At 37.2% G+C, this 17,451-nt stretch overlaps 2 protein-coding genes across 3 annotated transcripts; both read left to right on the plus strand.

Annotated features, from left to right (window-relative positions):
- Positions 1-975: 975 nt before the first annotated feature.
- On the plus strand, positions 976-14,920 carry LOC134818521 (solute carrier organic anion transporter family member 4A1-like). 2 transcript variants are annotated; one of them, XM_063828133.1, is made up of 15 exons: positions 976-1,054; positions 4,321-4,397; positions 7,259-7,331; positions 7,455-7,587; positions 7,951-8,105; positions 9,126-9,290; positions 9,461-9,572; positions 9,747-9,940; positions 10,093-10,313; positions 10,654-10,760; positions 10,995-11,124; positions 11,538-11,694; positions 12,616-12,780; positions 13,113-13,291; positions 13,572-14,867. In XM_063828133.1, the coding sequence occupies exons 1-15, from the start codon at positions 1,010-1,012 to the stop codon at positions 13,741-13,743; spliced, it is 2,085 nt and encodes a 694-aa protein (XP_063684203.1). In that variant the 5' UTR covers positions 976-1,009; the 3' UTR covers positions 13,744-14,867. The 2 variants fall into 2 exon arrangements, with proteins under 2 accessions (XP_063684203.1, XP_063684204.1); XM_063828134.1 differs by lacking the exons at positions 976-1,054; positions 4,321-4,397 and adding an exon at positions 5,702-5,919 and having other exon boundaries at positions 13,572-14,920.
- LOC134818004 (probable ATP-dependent RNA helicase ddx17) lies at positions 8,217-9,119 on the plus strand. Its single transcript, XM_063827410.1, has 3 exons — positions 8,217-8,220; positions 8,403-9,053; positions 9,091-9,119. The coding sequence occupies exons 1-3, from the start codon at positions 8,217-8,219 to the stop codon at positions 9,117-9,119; spliced, it is 684 nt and encodes a 227-aa protein (XP_063683480.1).
- Positions 14,921-17,451: the final 2,531 nt, after the last annotated feature.

The following is a 17,451-nucleotide window of genomic DNA, read 5'->3' on the forward strand; positions in this document are numbered from 1 at the left end:
GACTCAGAGAGAGTATTTGGGCGGCGCCAGCCTGTCTCTCTCTCCGCCTAATCGTCGGTTATATAACAACTAAGCCTGAAGATTCTAGTCAAGGGAGGGAACGCTGGCATATATTTATATCAATTGGGCCTCAATCATGATAAAGTCGAACGCGAGGTCATAATGTTCATAGCATCTTAACATACCAAGGGTCATTGATATCGACTTTAACTCTAAAATAAGTACAATGACCGGTCTTTCTTTTACAAATCACATACTAACAAATTCTAGATCAAATTTTAAAACCTTGAACCACGATTGAGATGCCGTCTGAAATGATCAGTCAAAAATTGGAATTAATTTAATGTGAAAGTGTGAACATGCAAGGTACCGAAATGAACTCTATGATAATAACCATTCAACTTTGAAACATCAATGGAGATTAAACAGCAATCATGAAATCTAATATCTAACCTCTGCTCCAGCGTTTCTCAAGATAATTCTTCACACATCATCCACCCAATGGCTCTTGAATCAAAGTCTCATGATTGTCATCATTATTAGTTTGTTGCCTTGGTATTTGCGCTCAAACTCTTCAGCGAAACATCTCTACAATCGTGTAAAAGTTGGAAATCATCACGAGCTCTGAAACATTCGCCTCTAGTTTTGCCAACAAAGATTTACTTCCTTTTGTGTCCTTGAAGACCACTTTAAGACTGATAAAGAACCGGAATAAGACCGCTAAAAGACCGCTAAAAGACCGCTAAAAGACCGCTAGAAATCACTAGAAAACCGGAATAAGACCGCTGAAATGCAACGTCTAAGCATAGTCCACGACCCCATGATCAGGCGAATCAGCAGGATAGAGGAACCAGTCATGACGGAGGCGGTGAGGAGGGTCAGCAGAGCGGGGAATGTAGCGGTGAGAAGAGTGAGTCATGTTGGTGGGGAGGCGGTGAGAAGGGTGAGTCATGCTGGTGGGGAGGCGGTGAGAAGGGTGAGCACGGCGACTGTACGGAGGGCAGGGAGAATGAGTACCGTGAAGACGCCTGACCTGCAAGAATCTCCTGCCGAGGTTTGTTATTTTTATTGTTCTACTTTTTTGGTTTTCTGCAGGTTCTGAGAGGGAATGTAAAAATGTTTTTTTTTTCGGAGCACTATGAAAATCATCTGATTGTCATCATCGTTAGATTTTCAACTTCTTATTGCTGCCTCAATGTTCGGTGTAGCACCTCAACTCAGAGCAGCCCAGATTTAAGTTTAGCTCTTAAGGTTTATCAATTTTATTTTGTTATTGTAAGCAAGGAGTGCTCTCAAATTCTGGAACATTCAGAAATTTCGAAATTAGAAACAAACATTTCTCACATGATATAAGGCGTAATCAAAGCACCTGCTTATCGAATATCGGCCTATCCGATAATGTCCATTACCCAATTTATTTAACAATCGAATTAACTGTATCAGGTTCCAAGCTTGTCTTTGGCAGACTTAATTCCCAACACGTTAATAGAGTTCCAACTCGTGGTCCAAACACGTGACCATGAACACGTGATAGGGGCGTGAACTGAGTACTTAATCCTAATCCTGTATAACCCTAGACATTGAGGTACTTCAGCTACCAGAAGTTTAAAAGAAACTGACGTAACTTCAGTTTTAACATGAGTCAAAAGCCTACTCAAGGAGACAGACTGTAGATTAGTAGATACTCAGGATTTTAAACTGTCGTGTATGTCGTGTATGTTAAAATGAAAAAGAGACTAACCTTAACTTCCATGGAACAATTGACGAATATGAAATTAATCCTATTTTGTTCTCACGTCAATATTCTAAAGACCCTTTGTTTCAATTTGGCACTCGAAGCAGTTGTTTGAACGGATTTTAATTTTGTTATTTAAAAATGTAGTCAAAACTCCCATTCAGTTAAGACAAACACTAAAATAAAAGTCAATCTAAGTTATAGGATGGTCACAGTAAGTTGGGACAGTCCTTCATATTAATAACAGCTTGTACTAATACGGAATTGTATTCGTACGATCGATTAAATGATCTCAGCTCTAATAAAGTAACAATAAGCTATTAAACATGACCAATCCATTAGACATATGATACCACATGATTATCACATGACACTGGCACACACGTGAAACTTTAACCCGTTCCACCAATATGGATTAGCCTATTAATTTCATCAAATGATTGCTTGATAAACATAAAGTACAGGTTAATCGGCTTGATATCAAGTTTACGCAGATTGCTTCCTAAACGTCGAGCCTCATCACTATTCTGGAGTTAAGAGGATTATTTGCTTTGTGCTTTTACAATTAACTTGATTTTGTCACGCTTTTAATGGCAAGTTGAGGCTCTCTTGTTTTAGATTTGTTTCGTTGTGGTATTTGATTTTTAGTAGTTATTAAGTTAATCTAACTAAACTAAAACTCTTATCTCGCTTAATGAAATGTCCATCATGACCGTGCACCCCCTCCCTTGTCGGCTGATTTTGTAATATATGTGATCGACCCTTATAATACCGTCATTTCATTAGTATTCGGCGACCTGATTCGGGCTTCTTGGATACTACCTCAATTGATAACCATTCTAAATTTTGTTCGTGTGTCGTTTTGTACGCTTCAAGTTCATTTCTTCGTGCCCCCAGATAAACCAGTCATTTTAACTCGTCCTAACCTTGTAATTAAACAACAGCAACATTTACAACAATCAATACTTATTACTTATCTTCAATACTTTAATTAACATATTGCTTTATTTAAATTTAAAGACAATCGCCAAAATATCAGCTGAGTTTGCAGAGGTTAAAAACAGGCTTGGAAGTTCTAATTACAAACTTCAAGATAAGGTTAATATAGCTTCAAAATTCTATCATTCTATTTATCACTTTAAAATTAGGTACAGGATCAGCTGTCCTAGATTGGGATGGACCATTTTTAGAGTATTTAATGATTCAACCAGGCTATTTATCAAATATTGAGATAAAGTGTCGTTCGGAATATTATTTAAAATTCGTATGATCAAGGCTGGGAGTATGGCATATTGTAACCGTATGTAAGGGTTCAAGGATTATCTTCAGAGATTTAGGGTCAAGTTAAAGCTTGCTGGCTAACGACCTAGGAATCAAACAAGATAAAGTGATGAGGGCCGTGGTAATTTGTTGTAAACCCTATAATAATCTTACTATATATAAAGCGAGACAATAGGGTTCCGTACCATTTTACTGACACCATGGCATCAACTTTAACGCGACTTTCCGCAAAAACCGTAAAAGAAATACAACTTTTTTGGCTGGGCCAAATGCTTTAATGACCTTCACATCAGCATAAAAAAGTAACAATTTTGCCAAGGAATAAGAATTTTAGTGCCCAAAATTTGGGCCCCCAAGTAGTGTCAAAAACGCGAATTAAATAGGTAATAATTGTTTTAGTCTCTCCGGTCTTGACACCACTTTAGGGTTAGACGGGTTCCTGCTAGTTAATTATAATTTCTTGGCCAATTTTTTATTTTTTCATGCTGATTTGGAGGCCATTAAAGCATTTGACCCAGTCAAAAAAGTTTCAGTTGACTGGTTTTTGCAGAAATTCGCGTTAAAGTTGATATATCGTCTCGCTTTATATATAGTAAGATGCCTGATAAACAGCCGAAAGTACATTGCAAGGATCTTCTGAAGTAGATGTGCAGTGCACTATAATTTAGTGTCCTAGCCAAAGTTATGGCTGACTTTGGTTAAAATATAAATGAAAGGAGGTAGATTAAAATTTGAAACATCAATATCAAGCTGAATGCTGAGCTATTTTAATTCAAAATGAACCTAAAGTAAGTATATCGATATTCACACTTTATCTTCATTCTTCGGAAAAATGTCGATAAAATCGAAATCAGCGAAATAAATACGGGCATAAGACTAAAACAAGTGCCATGAAAAACGTAATCGAAAAGTTCATTAGTCGAAAATTTGAAATAAAAATCATACACACAATTCTATTTACTTGTAATTTAAATTTGTCAGATTCTTTAATTCTGTTTAACTCTGTTTTGGTTAAAGTTATCGTTTTTTACTGTTGGATATGAGATAACCAAGCTATTATAGTTAACGATTCTAAACTGCAGAAGCTTAAAATCGTCGAAGCGAAGGAATTTGTCCCTCTTTCAATTCCGATATCAACAACAAAAATTGTTAGTTTAAAACAAGTTAAAGTTACAACAAAACTAATAAACTAGATAATATACAACTTAAACTTTTTTGACTGGTTCAAATGCTTTAGTGGCCTAGTGACGGACGCCTGAAAACCTAACAAAGTCAAGGCTCTTAAAAAACCTAATATCTTTAAGGAAATGGGGAAAGGTTTGGAGGACGGTGTTGTTATCCGTAACGAAGCTGTATCTGACGTTAAAGATCTCGCTCACATGTAAGTTTTTATAATTATTGTACGAATCAATCAATCAACTTTTTCAGCTTGAAATAAAATTAAATGAAATTAAAAAATTAAAGCTTGTAATCTTTCGTTTAATTTTTAGCATGAAGTAAACTAAATTTTAGAGGAAATAATAGTCGGTACTTGAAAACTGGATTGATTTTTATCATCATATTTTATGCTAAATATGCGTTTCTCACTTTTAAGAAGTTAATGACGAAGGATCTAATAATAACAGCTGACCATATTATACAGCTTTCGCAGATTCCATGTCTTATCAACATCTTATCAATTACAAGAACTGTGCGCCATTAACAAGTTAACATATCCAACAACGCTCACGTCTGGCATATAATATAGTATGGGGATAAATACCAATTCAGATTTCTAGTATCGATCAGACGTTTTATACTGATGGCCACAAACCCATTATCGGGGCGAGAGTCCTTAAGCTTTCAAGTGTGTCCATTATATACTTATAGTGATTATTAATTTAAGTTCAGCTTACAAAAACTGATAACAACCTTATCTTTTATCTTTAAATTAAGGCTGATTGTTGCGATTAATTTGCTTTGATTGTGTTGCATCAATGAATTAAATTGCATGATGGATTTAATGATTGCTGTCACAAATAACCAGTTGCAAATTTGGTGTTGTATCACGAACACGACTCCTATAATTCGTTTTACTTTTACCAGCAGGTGTTCCTTTTTTTCATAACTTCTGAACAACGTAGCTAACATGTAGGTAGTTAATTTAGTAACGTAAGATGAGAGAGTCTGAAAATTGTGATGTTGTTTATAACGAATTTTTGCTATATTCACATCGCTCTCGTGTAATAAGATCACCAGTTGTATTGATGGGTTAACGTTGTTGTTGTACATAATATGCACATAATATGCTAGTATGCACACGTACCATCACTTAAAAACAACGTTGTTAAAATGTAATTTGTAGGTAATACTCTGCCAATAATAATCTTTATTACTGTGAGATTTAAAGCTGCAAATAAGCTTTGGAGACTTGGATAAATGCCATAGTGTTAAATAATGATTGCAGCTCAGGACTAAAACTCATTATTCTTGGCGATGCTAATAATTAAAGGATCTTAATATAATATAATTAATGTTTCAATTGTATCGATTAACGTTTACTGTGACTTAATAGGCCATTAATTTCTAGCTTAACATAACCCCGATATTGCTAGGTAAATAATGATTAAATTAGTAGGTGAAGTCTAAGATGTCCAATCAGTCTATCAAAAACATTTAAGTTTGCACAGTCAATTATAACGATGCACTTTTGATTGATCTTGCAATTATTTTTGTTCTTTTCCCTGATAAATCTTATTTACTATTTTCCCGCAAGTAATTCCCGATTAACCTTTCTTTGCTTGTTTGTTAAAGTTCGCTATGAGCTCCAACAAAGTTAAGTTCTCCATCGACTCCAGTAAGGTCCATCACAACAGAGCTGCACAAGATTTCAGCACAGATCCGGAGGCCCCAAAGATGACATAGTAAGTTGTTCTCTAAATTCAGAATAATTCATTTACGAAGCTAGTGGTAATTGACATGTCATAGGAAGGTGAACTGAACCAACATGAATGACAATCTAGACTCTAAGATGCGTTCAATCGTACAACATTTCATTTAATTATAATCAATATATGTGCGAGGTTGCACCTTCCTTGATTCCCGCTAAATTCCTAATCCGTGTTCATTGAATGGATGTGAAGTTTATCAGAACCTTATCAGAACTTGTAAGATAAAACCGTTTACAGCTCATGTATTAACCTCTTAATTTGGAGCCTTTAGGTATCCTCATTTGAGTAGCAAAAAATTGGTGCCTGATTTCGTTCTTTGATTTGACGCGTCCATTTCCAGTCTATTTCCTGCCCATTTCTATTTCGATCTGTTTTTGGCTCGTACTAGAACATGGAGTTTAACATGGATCAGCCTGAAAGCTCGTATCATCCTTTACAAACTACAGATGAAGGGTATGGCGAACAACTTGTTGATAAGACAGTTTTTAACCTTGGTTTTAGACCAATATGGTAACCTTATACGTGCAGGAGGATCCTGAACGGTGCCCGTTTTCTTGAATTTCTCTCAAACGCGACCCTTTCTCGTTCATTTCTTGTCCATTTCCTGCATATTTCTAATTCAATCTGTGTTTTTTTTGATTTATTGGGTGGTATAGAACATGGAATTTGACAGGGAACAGCCTGAGAGCTCGTATCGTCCTTTACAAACTACAGATGAATGGTGTGGTTAATAATTTGTTGATAAACCTTGAACGTGCTGCAGGATCCCTCCCGGCTACCTTACCTCTGTAACCCTAACAGCTAACACATAAACTGTAGATTCTAGCCTTTACTCTAACCTTAACACCCTTTACTCTTACCTTAACACCCTTTACTCTTACCTTAACACCCTTTACTCTAACCTTAACACCCTTTACTCTAACCTTAACACCCTTTACTCTAACCTTAACACCCTTTACTCTAACCTTAACACCCTTTACTCTAACCTTAACACCCTTTACTCTAACCTTAACACCCTTTACTCTAACCTTAACACCCTTAACACCCTTTACTCTTACCTTAACACCCTTTACTCTAACCTTAACACCCTTTACTCTTACCTTAACACCCTTTACTCTTACCTTAACACCCTTTACTCTTACCTTAACACCCTTTACTCTTACCTTAACACCCTTTACTCTTACCTTCACACCCTAATGACACACTATCTAAATCTTAATCCATAAGAGAGAACTTTATATCTGTATATGCAGTGTTTCGATCCTTAAGGGTTCAAACCCGGGCTGTTAATAAAGCGTTGGTTTACTTTCAGTGAGGTAGAAGAGAAGGATGACCGCAAAACCTCTCAAATGGGTGTGTTTGGGTGGAGACCCAGGTTTCTTGAGGTGAGCAGAATTTGTTTTTGTTTCTGTTTACATTTTGCGATCGTATCAAGGAACGACAATATCCTTTTCAAGGAAGCGCCCAGTTTGACGCCCAGTTTGACTCTAACCTCTCCTCAATTTCAGTGTCTTAACCAGCCGGTCATATTTGTTGTATTCTTTGGTATTGGTAATCTGTTTACCGTGATGTCGTTTGGAGTCCTCAGCGTATACCTTACAACCTTAGAGAAAACATTCAACTTGAACTCTAAAGAAACAGGTTAGACTGTAAGCTTCACTTTCAAACCGCATAAAGTATAAAATTAATTTATATTTGTCGGTCAACCATTTAAACTTCTCGTTAAATCAACTCCCATTTTGATTATGGTCTAATGATTTGATTAAAATCGATCAACTGCCAAGTTTCAACAAATTGATTTGATTTGGCAGGAAATAATTGAGAAATATGGTCCATGGTGCAAATGATAATTTGACGACAATAGCGAATATTTAGACAACTGACCAATTGAATTTGATTTTGCTTCGGGCATGTTCTCCAGCTGCACAATTTGTCTTTGTGAATAACAGCTGGGTTCATGCTACTGGACAAAGCATGATTTTAATGATAATTTATCGTTTTCAGGAGTAATCCTCCTTGGGAACGACATATCTGGACTCTTCGCCTCACTTATCCTAGCCAACTACTGCAGCTCTAAGAAAATCCGGTGGATAGCTATTGGCATGTTTGCTGTTGTATTGTCGTGTCTTCTACCAGCCATGGCTACTCTATTTGCAGAGGTTTCTATAACTAAGTGACTAAATTACTTCAATACGGTATTTCCAAGCTTGAAATATAAGACTTTTATAAAAACTATGACGATTAGACTAAGAGACAGGGAACTACATACAATGGGCTACAAGAGAAATCAACTTGTCTGATAAGCAAAGGTTTTAATCAATCTAGCAAAGGTTTTAATCAATCTAGCAAAGGTTTTAATCAATCTAGCAAAGGTTTTAATCAATCTAGCAAAGGTTTTAATCAATCTAGCAAAGGTTTTAATCAATCTAACAAATGTTTTAATCAACCTAGCAAAGGTTTTAATCAACCTAGCAAAGGTTTTAATCAATCTAACAAAGGTTTTAATCAATCTAACAAAGGTTTTAATCAATCTAGCAAAGGTTTTAATCAATCTAGCAAAGGTTTTAATCAATCTAGCAAAGGTTTTAATCAATCTAGCAAAGGTTTTAATCAATCTAACAAAGGTTTTAATCAATCTAGCAAAGGTTTTAATCAATCTAGCAAAGGTTTTAATCAATCTAACAAAGGTTTTAATCAATCTAGCAAAGGTTTTAATCAATCTAACAAAGGTTTTAATCAATCTAGCAAAGGTTTTAGTCAATCTAGCAAAGGTTTTAATCAATCTAGCAAAGGTTTTAATCAACCTAGCAAAGGTTTTAATCAATCTAGCAAAAGTTTTAATCAATCTAGCAAAGGTTTTAATCAATCTAGCAAAGGTTTTAATCAATCTAGCAAAGGTTTTAATCAATCTAGCAAAGGTTTTAATCAATCTAGCAAAGGTTTTAATCAATCTAGCAAAGGTTTTAATCAATCTAACAAAGGTTTTAATCAATCTAGCAAAGGTTTTAATCAATCTAGCAAAGGTTTTAATCAGTCTAGCAAAGGTTTTAATCAATCTAGTAAAGGTTTTAATCAATCTAGCAAAAGTTTTAATCAATCTAGCAAAGGTTTTAATCAATCTAGCAAAGGTTTTAATCAATCTAGCAAAGGTTTTAATCAAACAAACTGCCTGATTTCAGTATCCTGAAATGAACAAGGACGCCTTTGTACCGAGTATGGAGGGTATCAGAGGTTTATGTGACCTTAGTGAAAAGGGGTTCGGTCCACCGCCTCAGACAGATGGTAGCTATGCAGTTCGGAACCACGGGCTGTTCTGGCTCTTTGTTGCTGGATCTCTTGTCTTGGTAAATAGAGACGGGAAATTTTATTTGAAATTGTGTATGATTGAAAAACATTTTATGGGTTTATTTGCTAGCAAGGACATTAATTCAATTTCCGTCTGAGTTAATACCAGATTGATTCATATTGAACAAACGGTAATTCATACAATCCTTCTAAAACAATGTTAACACAGGGTATAGGTGGCTCACCCCCGGGTATAGCTGGCCCCACCTACATGGACGAAATGTACACACAGAAAGAGTTTGGTATCGCTATCTCCCTCCTGTACATAATCACCTTTGTAGGTAGGGTTCATTTCCATTGTTCTTCTTTTTAGGAACTGATATTAACCGAGTTTCTGATTCAGGATGTTACTGAAGATAGTATTGAAAATGTTTTAACACCTCAGAACTGCATGTATGACTACAGCTCAACCTGCTCAGTCTGACCAATTGGGAAATTTAAACCCACCTTTGTAGGGTTCCCCATCTCAGTGCTGTTCGCGGGGGCCTCCCTTGACATGTACGTGACTCTGGACCCCCCGGAGGGAATGAACCCCAGCAGACCCGAGTGGGTGGGGGCCTGGTGGTTAGGGTTCCTGGTGCCGGCTGTGGTGATCTTCTTTGTGAGCTTCATTGTCATGTTGTTTCCTACTCAGATGCCTGCTGCTAAGGTCAGTGGTATAGTGTGTTTTGTAATTCAAAGCAAGCTTGTTTCTTTTTTCTCATTATTAGACTAGATTATAGTCTTGCAGACATTCAATATCACATTATTGTAGATTATAGTTACACCAGATTATGCCATTTTATATTCCAACCATTGCAGAGGGTGTTATCAGACAAGATAAAAAAGGGTATCACAACTGCAGTGGAAAAGAAGAACGAACTCCATCGTTCGATATTGGATATAACCAGAGATACGATCCCTGTAGCGAAGAGGATACTGAAGAACAAGTCCCTGAACTGCCTTGTGTTTGGGGACGCACTTGTTTTCTTACAGATTGGATCTATAAGTTACCTTCCAAAGATGTATGCCATAGCTTTTAGGTGAGTTGAATACAGGATCGTCCGAGCTCGATCATAAATTTACCAGGGTGTGGATCACAGAACTTCTTGTCTTATAACTTCTTGTCTTATAACTCCTTCTTAACTTCTTCTTAATCCCTTCAATTTTATCATTTCCAATGACAAACCAAGCAGAAGATATATATATTTCCCATTAGCAGTCAAGGACAAAAAAGTCATACACCAAATGGACATTATATGTTATGAATTGTTTTACATCTTTTTAATAAAAAGATGTAAAACAATTCATAACACATAAAAAAGTTTTTATTCTGTAAAATGTGCTTAAATTAAATTTCTTGTTTCATTGATTTTACTTCAGACTAGGGTTCTCTGAGGTTGGAACAGTTATTGGAGTAACAAACGTGGTTGCTTTTGTTTTGGGTCTTGTCCTGGGTGGAGCTATCATGAGGATCAAAGATTGGCATCGTGAGTTATAGATTTAAACTAGTCTTATCAATTTCTTTCTTTATGTTTCTGAGTTATAGCCTTCATCATTAGTCCATTTTTACCTTACAAATATCATTCGTGCCATATTTACTTCTTATTTAAGATTTTCAGTCTTGGTTTCCTATCAAATTCATTCACTGATCTCATTAACGGATCATCAGGTATCATGTAATCATCTTCTAAATCGTTCTCACTCAAACTTCAATATTTCAGCTAAAAAGTTGCTGCTAATTTACGCGGTAGCAGTCCTAGTGTCCACCCCCTTTACAGCAAGTCTTTTCTACCGTTGTGACTCAAATACAGTGGGAGGAGTCGACATTATATATCCCAACAGCAATGCCAGGTCAGACTAATCCCTTTGTTGAAGTCAACCTAATACCTTTCTTGAAGTTAGACGAAATTGTTGTATGGTCATATTGGCAGTTGCAGTTCCAACTGTTTATATTCTGATCTTGATTAATTTTGTTTTCTATACTTTACGTTTTTATGTATGTCAGTATTCGAGTATTTGTTCAGTATTTTAGCGCAGTATTTTAGGGCGGATTTTAGCGCACGATATTTAGTGCAGTAAGGTAGAGTTTTTGGTGATCAGGAGTTTTTTGTTTATTGTTTTGGATATTGGAGTGAGGGTTGAGAAATATTGAGATTGTACTTGCAAATAACAATTTTACAGTGATCAAGCTGATCTTATGTCCAATTTTCGATTTCAATTCAGTTGTTAAATGGCCACTAGTTTTTAACATGAAACATTTTCAGTACCCCGGCGTTCCTAGACACATGTAACGAAGACTGTAAATGCAACACAGTATTCCCCTCTTTCGTGTGTGACACCTCAGATCAAACCACCTACTTCTCCCAGTGTCATGCTGGCTGTTTGGGAGGAGAGCTTAACGACCCTGCTGACATCAAATCAGTGAGTCTTACCCCACAAATCTGGAATCACCATAGTTACCATAGTGTTATATGTGAATTCTTAGTCGAAATCCTTGAAATCAAATTTTTCAACAAAAATCGATATGAAGTACGTTTGATCGGTTTTGTTGTGTTGGCTGGTTACAGTTACACCGGGTGCAAAAAATTTAACTACAGGGAGTAAAAGAGTACTCAGAATGTGGGTGTACAGCAGGGAAGACAGTGGTGCCAGGAGAGTGTATAACATATTTAACTACAGGGAGTAAAAGAGTACTCAGAATGTGGGTGTACATCAGGGAAGACAGTGGTGCCAGGAGAGTGTATAACATATTTAACTACAGGGAGTAAAAGAGTACTCAGAATGTGGGTGTACAGCAGGGAAGACAGTGGTGCCAGGAGAGTGTATAACATATTTAACTACAGGGAGTAAAAGAGTACTCAGAATGTGGGTGTACAGCAGGGAAAACACTAAACAGTGGTGCCAGGAGAGTGTATAACATATTTAACTACAGGGAGTAAAAGAGTACTCAGAATGTGGGTGTACAGCAGGGAAGACAGTGGTGCCAGGAGAGTGTATAACATATTTAACTACAGGGAGTAAAAGAGTACTCAGAATGTGGGTGTACAGCAGGGAAGACAGTGGTGCCGGGAGAGTGTATAACATATTTAACTACAGGGAGTAAAAGAGTACTCAGAATGTGGGTGTACAGCAGGGAAGACAGTGGTGCCGGGAGAGTGTATAACATATTTAACTACAGGGAGTAAAAGAGTACTCAGAATGTGGGTGTACAGCAGGGAAGACAGTGGTGCCGGGAGAGTGTATAACATATTTAACTACAGGGAGTAAAAGAGTACTCAGAATGTGGGTGTACAGCAGGGAAGACAGTGGTGCCGGGAGAGTGTATAACATATTTAACTACAGGGAGTAAAAGAGTACTCAGAATGTGGGTGTACAGCAGGGAAGACAGTGGTGCCGGGAGAGTGTGGTTCCAGGTGTCAGACCCGGCTCTACATCTCGCTAACTCTGTCAGTCATAGGAACTATGATTAATTTCTCTGGGTACGCGGCTCATGCTACTGTTTATCAGGTATATTTACTTTTAATTTTACTTTTATTTAAACACTTATGCTAATATAATCGAGGCGATATCAAGAGCAAATTACCGTTTGTATTTTTGGTTTTATTTCACCAACAGTTTCCCTTTTTTAACTATACAGAGAGTGGTGACGACAACGTGAATATTGTTATTGTTGGATACAAAAATATTGTTCATGGGTTTACAAAAATATTCGTTTTAACCAGGCATTTGAAAATTTACAAAAAGGGGCAATGTGGATATCAACAAGGTGATTCTACGCATCTACATGGTTCACCCTAATTAATCTTTTTAAATTTAAACAAGTATTTATAAATTTGCAGAGAGTTGTAGGCGAGGTGGATAGAACGGTGGCTCAGGGCTGGAGACAGTTTATCACCAGAGTGCTAGGAACCCTCCCAGCACCCATCCTATTCGGGTACATCATAGACAACGCCTGTACTATCTGGAGGACTAACTTTGATGGGAAACAGGGAAATTGTTGGGTGTACGATTTGGATAGGTGAGACTTGTACAAAAGTATAAAGAATAGAAAAATGTCTATGTTGTTGAAATTTAATATAGTTTGTGCAACCTTCTTCGTATGATTCCAAAAAGGAATAATGAGTGAAAAACGTACGCCAAAAACTTTAACATATTGTTTTTGAGCAACATAATTGATTAAAAAGCAATTAATTAATAAGCAATTAATTAATAAGCAACATAATTAATAAATCACGATACCGCTCATAGTGCATATGCCACGATTAATTTGTGTCCTTATAACCCAATAATCGTTACAGTTTGCTGGTTTGGTTTGTTTGGGTGCAGATAATTCTCCGTATTGGATCATCTATACTTTACTTTGCTGGCTGGTACCTATACCCTGAACCTACTCAAGAAGAATTAGAACGATACGAGGGACGGGCAGGTAGTAATGGATACGAAATGGAAAGGACAGATTTGAAATCTTAGGAGTTAGAGCGTGATGTTTTAGTTTCATATCTCTAATACAGACTTGAAGATTCTTCTAGGCGCGCAGAGGGTTCGTTCGAAATGGTTAGATTAACGCATTCTGATCTAATCTATAGAGAGAACGAGGCCGACACACAGCTCAACGGCTGTGATTTGAGAGATAAGACTTGAAGTATGTGTTCATAAGGGTATGAGATTGTAATGGTTATATATACTTGAAGTGAAAGGATCAAAGGGAATTCAAAAGACAAAGATTTTAAATTGAACCTGCGGTTAGTTTTGATAAATTTTATTCTAGGATAATATTAATCTGGTCAAAGACTCATCAATGCTGCAAATTTGGTTCATGACATGAGTAGTCATTACATGAGTTAGCACAGAATTTTGTCTCCTATGTTGATAAATTTGGTGCCAAAAATATAAATAACATAAATGCACTGGGAAGCACGTTTTAAAAAACTGTTAGTCAAAATTTATTTTCAAATTCTTAAACCTGTACACAAGCGAATTTATTAACACTTATAACAAGCAACTTTCGGTACCAAATATATCAAGATTGGATTCGGAGACAACAAAATTCTCAGCCAACTTTACTCACGGCATTTATTACACTGACCACAGACGATAAGAGCCAGACGAGCAGAAATAAAATGCGTTTTTAGTTTTAGGATATAGTATCGATGCAACAGTACATTTTTACTGGGTAGAACTAAAACTCAAAATTGACAGTTTGAACTTGTAATTTATTTATTATGATGTTAACATCATTTGAAATATTATTGTTAAGATCAAAATATTTTCCGTGTACGTCAAGATCAGAATGATACATTTAAGTTGATACTTTTGTACACAGTTAATGTTATTGTTTAATTTTTCATGCAGCACTTAAAATTAAAATGGTTACTTATTCTCTTTCTAAACAATGCTATCATTGTGTTCATAACGAGGTAACGTACTATTGTACGGGTTTCCGTTTAGCATTTTGAAATTGAATCAATAATAATAATATAATTACATCAATTTTCAAGTTACATTAAAAATGGATCTTGATAATGGAAATTTATTTATACTTTTCAGGCTTTTATTCATGTTCTAAAAATATTTCTATCAAAACGTAACATAAATCTGAGGCAAAATTAGTGTATAATTATTTACTTTTAATTCAACCAACTTTATCAACTTGTATCGCATTTTTGTTTTTGGGAAAAGCGAGCGTTCTCGGTATCATTTTGCATTTGCGGACGGTTATTCAAATTAATATCATTTCCTTTTGTTTGTGAAAGAGAGACACTGGCAGCGGTCCACTCTACCCATGATTATGGGTTTTGGTAAATATATCTATACTAATAATCCCAAGGTGCGTGTGTGTCTGTCTGTCCGTGGGAAATTTCCGAACGGTTAAATCAAGAAAACGGTAAGAGATATGCGACTGGTTTTTTCGGTATAGTGCCGACAAAACTATGATGAAGCAAAATTATTAAGTTTTTTAAATCTGTCGGTAGTAAGTGGTTTAATTGATCATTTTGTGACTCAAATGTGATACTAAAGTGTGTGTGTGTGTGTGTGTGTGTGTGTGTGTGTGTGTGTGTGTGTGTGTGTGTGTGTGTGTGTGTGTGTGTGTGTGTGTGTGTGTGTGTGTGTGTGTGTGTGTGTGTGTGTGTGTGTGTGTGTGTGTGTGTGTGTGTGTGTGTGTGTGTGTGTGTGTGTGTGTGTGTGTGTGTGTGTGTGTGTGTGTGTGTGTGTGTGTGTGTGTGTGTGTGTGTGTGTGTGTGTGTGTGTGTGTGTGTGTGTGTGTGTGTGTGTGTGTGTGTGTGTGTGTGTGTGTGTGTGTGTGTGTGTGTGTGTGTGTGTGTGTGTGTGTGTGTGTGTGTGTGTGTGTGTGTGTGTGTGTGTGTGTGTGTGTGTGTGTGTGTGTGTGTGTGTGTGTGTGTGTGTGTGTGTGTGTGTGTGTGTGTGTGTGTGTGTGTGTGTGTGTGTGTGTGTGTGTGTGTGTGTGTGTGTGTGTGTGTGTGTGTGTGTGTGTGTGTGTGTGTGTGTGTGTGTGTGTGTGTGTGTGTGTGTGTGTGTGTGTGTGTGTGTGTGTGTGTGTGTGTGTGTGTGTGTGTGTGTGTGTGTGTGTGTGTGTGTGTGTGTGTGTGTGTGCCTTGGCTGTTGCAGTTGAGCAGTTGAGTGCTACGGGCGATATAAATGCCCGACGCTTTAGCGAGCCCGGCACGTAACTAAGCCTTATTTGTTATAATTATTTCCGGGCTCTGAATGAAAGAATGTGAAATATTTATACAATATTTATATAGTGTGTAATATATAGTTCGCAATCAAAACCATGATATCATGGTTTTGTATCATGATTGAAGCATTTGTCTGACTCAACCGGTCGTTTCAATTTGTATCTAGCTCTCGGCCTGCTGACAGTGCTCAATGAGCACTGTCAGCAGACGACGCCACCCACAATTATATATTGTGTAATATATAGTTCGCAGACTGTTTGGACTGAGCGAGTTCATAATTTCGCACCGTTTTAACTACGAAAATATAATGCGTGCTTTCGAATATAATAGGCGGGTTTATACTTTTGCATTTCAACTGCGATAGTGAAGTCCCGGCCGTAGGCACAGGTTACACTAGTACATACATATATAGATATATTATATACTTCACTACAATTTGTTACAATCATCGAAAATCGTTCAGAAAGTTTATTTTTAGTTCAAAACATTCTCATTCAATGTCAAAGATGACAGGAATAAGAAATATTTATGTAGAGATTTTTAAGAAATTTGCATAGAATACGCGCCAGCACTGTTATACGAAATTCGGGAAAAAACCCAAAATCGCCATATTCAGGTGCCTTAAAAACCACGTTAAAATTGAGTTAGAGATCTGAAATGTTGCAGAGCGTCTAGATGTTGACCAAATCAGCTGCAAAAAAGTTTCAAGTTTCAAGAGTATCGGTTAGAAAAACGCTCGACATACCCTCTCCCACATTTCATGGTCCCCTCCTCAAGACCTCACCTACCCCCAAGAAAGACACCACAGCCAAAACAGTGATCAACCTCTCTGGACAGACCCTCTCCACAGCTGAAACTGACGTACTCTCCCTTGGACTGAAGTTCGTCCCGACACCCACCTCAGATCCTACCCCCGACCTGGCTCCCCTCATACAGAATATCACTAAACAACTAGGAGAAGGCATGGAAGCCTCAGCCACATATCAGGTCACCTCTGTATTATCTAAATTTGACAATAAACGTGACATGACCACCGACAATTTGACTCCACAACAACGTACCGCTCTTAAATCTTTAAAATCTAAGAAATCTGAATTGAAATTTCTTCCTGCTTATAAGGGCAACGCCACTGTTGTACTTACTCACGATCAATACATAACCAAAGTTACCGACCACTTATCCTCAGGTAGTTACACCCTCTTAACGAAAGACCCCACTCAATCCGTTACCACTAAACTACAGAAAGTCCTCAAGAAACTACACACCGACAAGAAGATCACGACCGACCTATACCACAAGATGCGCAACCTACATCCTAGATGGCCTCAACTTTACGGACAACCTAAGATACACAAACCCGGCGCACCTATCCGTCCCGTAGTCAGCTTCTACAACACCCCCCTCCAAGCCCTCCACAAAGTCCTCGCATCTTTCCTCAAACCCCTAGCCCAGAACCCCTTACGCCTCAAAGACTCTTCCG

The sequence above is a fragment of the Bolinopsis microptera genome, chromosome 7, assembly GCF_026151205.1.
Source record: "Bolinopsis microptera isolate Bmic1 chromosome 7, MBARI_Bmic_1.0, whole genome shotgun sequence".
Classification (NCBI taxonomy): domain Eukaryota; kingdom Metazoa; phylum Ctenophora; class Tentaculata; order Lobata; family Bolinopsidae; genus Bolinopsis; species Bolinopsis microptera.

Excerpts from the sequence above, each read along its gene's own strand:
- LOC134818521 (XM_063828133.1), top strand. The coding sequence starts at position 1,010 with ATGAGTACCGTGAAGACGCCTGACCTGCAAGAATCTCCTGCCGAG. Across the intron at positions 11,125-11,537 it reads TATCCCAACAGCAATGCCAG|TACCCCGGCGTTCCTAGACA; the intron begins GTCAGACTAATC and ends AAACATTTTCAG. Across the intron at positions 11,695-12,615 it reads ACCCTGCTGACATCAAATCA|GGAGTAAAAGAGTACTCAGA; the intron begins GTGAGTCTTACC and ends ATTTAACTACAG.
- LOC134818004 (XM_063827410.1), top strand. Across the intron at positions 9,054-9,090 it reads TTTTAATCAATCTAGCAAAG|CAAAGGTTTTAATCAAACAA; the intron begins GTTTTAATCAAT and ends TAATCAATCTAG.